The sequence below is a fragment of the Asparagus officinalis genome, chromosome 4, assembly GCF_001876935.1.
Source record: "Asparagus officinalis chromosome 4, Aspof.V1, whole genome shotgun sequence".
In the NCBI taxonomy this organism is placed as follows: Eukaryota; Viridiplantae; Streptophyta; class Magnoliopsida; order Asparagales; family Asparagaceae; genus Asparagus; species Asparagus officinalis.
The window spans coordinates 94,578,092-94,583,851 of NC_033797.1; the positions used below are offsets into that span (position 1 = coordinate 94,578,092).

The 5,760-nt window shown below is 49.1% G+C and overlaps 1 protein-coding gene across 1 annotated transcript in view; it reads right to left on the reverse strand.

The window, feature by feature from the left end:
• The window catches only part of LOC109839053 (elongation factor 1-alpha-like), a 35,466-nt gene that overhangs the window by 13,094 nt on the left and 16,612 nt on the right, over nucleotides 1-5,760 (reverse strand). Inside the window, exons 5-6 of the mRNA XM_020407487.1 lie at nucleotides 3,276-3,746; nucleotides 2,682-2,768 (exon numbers count right to left, since the gene is read on the reverse strand). Coding sequence (XP_020263076.1) covers nucleotides 2,682-2,768; nucleotides 3,276-3,746 — 558 coding nt within the window. The remainder of the gene's footprint in view (nucleotides 1-2,681; nucleotides 2,769-3,275; nucleotides 3,747-5,760) is intronic.

Sequence of the window (5,760 nt, forward strand, 5' to 3'; positions counted from 1 at the left end):
CGTCGCACATTTGTTGCACAAAGCAATCCATGTTATCAACAACAGGAGATGCCGGACTCGGTGGGAGTTCGCCCTCTTCAAAGAAACCTGGAGCACAAAACATGGTTACAAATCCCAAAAGGTAAACAACCTTGAATCAAGAGCAATTAAATGTTACCTTCCCCTCCATCGGCAGTGCTTCCTAAATCCACTCCATAGGGACGCTGACCGTCGTGGGACTTATGGGCGGTCTTCTTCCTCTTCGGGGCACCAACCCTCCGAGGACCAACTGGTCGGTCATGCACAGGCCTATCACACGTTTCAACGTGTGTCCTACCTAAAGTGACAATAGCCATTTCAATGAAAAAGAGCTGTCATTTATGGAAAAGGAAAATTAAAAGGGACGGGACAAACCGGTATCGAGATCCCCTCTGCCGGTATCTGCATCCACATATTCTTCCTCGGAGGTCTCGTCATCGTCACCCGTAGGGAGGAGCTCTTCTTCGTCTGTGAGAAGAGATTTGGCATGCCCTTTTCTCCGCTTCTGAGCAAGCTCAGCCCTGCGACCAGCCATCATAGCAGCCCGGACCGCGTACTCGGACTGTAACTCTGAGAGGCTCTTAACACTAAGGGATTCATAGGCGGAAAGGAACCATTTGCAGCTGAGGAAAGTGGTTAGCGGCTTACGCCTATATGAAGGGAGAGCAAAGTTGTTTGCGGAAAAAGTTGCTGTATTCATTGCTGCATTCATTACAACTTCAATCGTTACAATGAAATAAAGAGATAGCCTTTTTATAAGACCGGTACACAATGAAAACAAAATAGATACAACTCTTTTCAAACAAACGCAAGATCTGTTTGTCATCTCTTAGATACCCAAGGCAGATGTTCACTAGCCACCGGAAGCAACCAGCATCAAGAATGGTTCGGTCACTTCTAGGTTTCTCCTCGTCAAGTAGCACGTCGCCATAGCGACCTGAAAAGCGAGGAAAACACTTAAAGAACTCCCAACTCTTGCGGACTCGGAGCTCTCGTTGAACATCACTGAATTTGTTCCCGAGCCATTTGCTCTGCTCCAACAATTGCATGAAAGGGACGGGGATGTCAACAACGCTGGGCGCCGACATCAAGTCGGGACGGTGAAGAACGAGCCACGCCATCAAATATGCGTAAGGGAGCTCAACCTTCGGAGCTCAGCTGATGGTTCAGAACCCATATGTGTGAAACTGCTGACTAAACACCTGAGCCCACAATGGATGCTAGCAACCATTGCTGGGAGCAGGGAAAGCTCTCTCCCGTAGGCTAGCTGAACTGCAGGGAAGAGCACCTCGATGGGTAGAGCATCTGAAGGCTGGTGCGGGACAAATCGTCATGGGGCTTATGGGCGGTCTTCTTCCTCTTCGGGGCACCAACCCTCCGAGGACCAAAGGGTCGAACATGCGCAGGCCTATCACACGTTTCAACGTGTGTAGGAGCTGGTGGCTCATGATCATTGACTGCCCTACCTAAAGTGACAATAGCCATTTCAATGAAAAAGAGCTGTCATTTATGGAAAATGAAAATTAAAAGAGATAGGACAAACCAGTATCGAGATCCCCTCTGCCGGTATCTGCGTCCGCATACTCGTCCTCGGAGGTCTCGTCATCATCACCCGTAGGGAGAAGTTCTTCTTCGTCTGAGACAAGAGATTTGGCATGCCCTTTTCTCCGCTTCTGAGCAAGCTCAGCTCTGCGACCAGCCATCATAGCAGCCCGGACCGCGTACTCGGACTGCAACTCTGAGAGGCTCCTCACGCTGATGGACTCATATGCAGAAAGGAACCACTTGCAGCTGAGGAAAGTGATCAATGGCTTACGCCGGTACGAAGGAAGAGCAAAACGGGCTCCAGTACAGCCCACCATCGTCCATAGCCACGCTCGAACGCCATCAATCAATCCTCCCTCAACCCGCAGGCTGCGGCTCGGATTCCCGACATACAGTTGGTCATAGCCGAATTGTCGAGCAAAGCGGCAAGGGAGATAAGGCTCTATGTGGCACTGGTTCTTCACCCGAAGGACGAGATAGCCTACACGGATGTTCACTAACCACCGGAAGCAACCAGCGTCAAGAACGGTCCGGTCACTTCTAGGTTTCTCCTCATCAACCAGCACGTCGCCATAGCGACCTGAAAAGTGAGGGAAACACTTAAAGAACTCCCAACTCTTGCGGACCCGGAGCTCTCGCTGAACATCACTAAATTTGCTCCCAAACCATCTGCTCTGCTCCAACAATTGCATGAAGGGGACAGGGATGTCAACAACGCTGGGGGCCGACATCAAGTCGGGACGGTGAAGAACGAGCCACGCCATCAAATATGCGTAAGGGAGCTCAACCTTTGGGCAAACCAGCTCAGCTGATGGTTCAGAACCCATATGTGTAAAACTGCTAACCAGACCCCTGAGCCCGCAATGGATACTAGCAACCATTGCTGGGAGCAGGGAAAGCTCTCTCCCATAAGCCAGCTGAACTGCAGGGAAGAGCACCTCGATGGGTAGAGCGTCAGAAGGTTGGTGCGGGACGACACACTTCTTCAACCAAAGGGCAAGGTAGCCTGCTAATAGCGCCCGGGACCCTATAGACCTCTGTGCGCGGCGGAGAAAAGAGCGAAACTTTGTCCCCGCGGGAAAAGCCCCCTCAGCACTGCCGATAGTGTAGGAACGAACCTCAGCCTTTTCCAACAACTCATTAACGGCCGAAGGAGTCATCACGTCTAATTCATGAATGGGCGCACTAGAATCACCATCCAAGTTCTGAAACAAGTAGCTGGCAAACTGCTTCAAGCTGATCTGCCTCTTCCTTCTCGCTTGGGGAGAAGTTTGGATCAAGGAAGTGTAGTAGTGGCAAGTAAGATCCCAGAGTGTGTCATACATGTCCGGAGTATCTTTCTTCATACACTCCAGCTGCTGGTTCGTAGGGAAGTACTCCTGATACGGACAGTCCCCCATCGGAAGACCCGAAACATAATGCATCTCGTGCAAGGCCAACCCTAGCTCACCTCCGCTGGTCAGGAAGGTGTTGCTATCGGGCACATAAGTCTCCAGCAAAGCCAAGAAATGGCGACAGCTGACTGGGATGCCGTACATAGTAGCTCGTATGGGTGCATACAACCCACTGCTCTTCAGATCCCTCTCCCAGCGCGCCAAGACGAAACCAGTCATGCGCGCCCACCACCCTTTGGCTAGGGAGGAAGCCCAGCCATAACATCTGTACTCCGATGGGGGTAACTGTCTCCCAAGAAGAGCCAGACGGTTGCTCACAGTCGGAGCAGCAGCTGACACCTCGCCTGGGGGTGCAGTATCAAGACCCATGATCCCGGGTCGTAGACCACGCACGTCATGATACCCCTCAGAGCCAGGAGTCTTATGGTTAGTAGCATATCCGCATTGAACCCGATCAGCATCTTCAGTAAGATGCCAAGACATCTGCCGGTCCACGGCTTGCCCCTTCAAATGACTGAAAGAATAGTGGCGTGGAATCGAAGGGATGTACAAACAGGCTCCACCGTCAAGAGTTAACCAATGCTCCTCACAAAGAGTCAGCGTGGCAGGATCCCTGACATGATCTCCAAATAGAAAACCCGGCTTCTTTAGAACCTGAGTGGAAGTAGAATCAGGGGTGAAGGAGGCATCTGTGATAAGTTGGCGCAAGCAATGGCGCCCTCCTTCCTGTATCGAACGGCAAGAGTCATTTGGACGATCCCCGTCGAACCGAGGAAGTGGGCCAACAGCCTGCCTAAGAGTAGCAGAAGAGAAAACCTCCCGACTACATCCGGTGTTGGCGTGAGGAGGAAGGCTACCCGCGGGAAATTCCACTGCAATAAAGCACAAGGGCGGAATCAGAAAATCCATCTCGTAAGAAGAATGATAGACTCATCCACGGAATAATTGGAGAGACGATTTTGAGTGACCTACACCAGAAGGACGGCATGCGTCATCACGTGAATAACGTGGTAACGTACACCGACCTATAAGGTGTAGGACAACACAAAATCGCCCCAATATATCCGAAGACTTGAATTGGCTAAGCAAAACAAGTCTGAAACCTTACCCTCCGCGAGAGAGGTATCGGTTCTTCCTTCATGACCCGCAAAGAGGTCAATCAGGGATGTAAGACAAAATCTCTGCATAAATTCTCACCCCCGAAAAATGAAGCCGCGGGAGAGGATGTCGTGGGGACCTCCTCCTCACTATGCTGTGAACGAGAACGGCTCCTCCGGGGACGAGATCGACGCGGAGACATTGCAAATCTGCAACGAAAAGCAGCAAGTCAGGTACAATCTAAAACATGAATATACGAAATTTAAAAGGGAAATTAAGAACTTTAATTAAAATCCTATACACAAATAGGATTTCATAATTGAAGTCTAATTAAACCTACAAATTTCGTGCACGATGATTGTCATCTTTCACGGTGAATTTTGGTGAAATACCCAAAATACCCTTCGTGTTCAAGGCCAAAGTTTAGGTCAAGGACACGCGTGACCCGGGTCATGATCGTCACATTCGATCATATAACACCCCGGTACCCCACAATTTTGGTTAAAGTTTGCAAATGAGCCCTTTTGCAGAATTTAGCCAATTTTGCATAAAAGCCCCTCTACAAAATCTTGGTTTGGTCTCCACGTGCCTTTATCAAAATTTTGATCATGAGTTCACGGTCAAAACTCATTAGATGTCAGCCCTAAATTCGCTGCCCTTTTGCAAATAAGCCCCCTAAAACATTTATGGGCTGTTTTGCAAATTAACCCCTCAAATAACTCTTTGATCCTCTTGCATAAAGCACCCCTCACAATGTTCCACCAAATGGACATAAATCCAACCCCAAAATTTCAGTTCCAATTTTGCATAAAAACCCCCACGAATTTCAGTCCCTATTTTTGCAAATAAGCCCTCCAAAATTTCGGCCATATTGCCTCTTTTGCACAAAACCCCCCGAAATATGGTGCATACACAATCCATTGCCTATTACAAGTATAAAGATGTAATCTTTATCAAAAAAATAGAGGATGGTGAAGAGGAGCTTACCCAAATCAAGAGGTGTGAGAACCCTAACTCCAAGGGCCAAGACTTGAGCTTGAAGGTGGAGGGAGAAACCCTAGTGAGAGGTGAAGATTTTCGGCCAAGAAGGAGCATACAAATCCGAATTTTCTTGAGGGCTTGAAGCTTTTGAAAGAGATGAAATAATGGTGGAGGGATGGAAGTAGAAGAAGAGGTTTAAGAGGGAGAGAATTCTCTTTTGAAAATTTGAAAAGAAGGGGGAAAACAAAAGAAGTAATGAGACCAAAACAAGGAAAAGGGAAACAAACAAAAGGGGGAAAAAGACAAAAAAAAAAGAGAGGGAAGAGGGGGGTGTCTCGGCCCCAAAACCGAGACACCCTAGGGTGTCTCGGCCTTGGCCGAGACACCCCAAGGTGTCTCGGCCAAGGGCAAGACACCCCCGGGTGTTTTGAGTCCCGTTTTGTCCCTATACGCCTGTTTTGGATCCGAATTCGCCCGTTTCCGTCGATTATTGGATGTCTCGATGAAAATCAACACCAATCAATGTTCGACGATTCAAACCCTAAGGGTCAAACGCCGGTCAACGCGTAACCCTAGGTCAACGCCAGTCAATGCGTTGCAACAAAAGTTAACGTTCGAGAATGAAAATCCACACCAATCGACGTTCGACGATCCAAAACTCTAAGGGTCAACGCCGGTCAACGCGTAACCCTAGGTCAACGCCAGTCAACGCGTTGCGATCAAA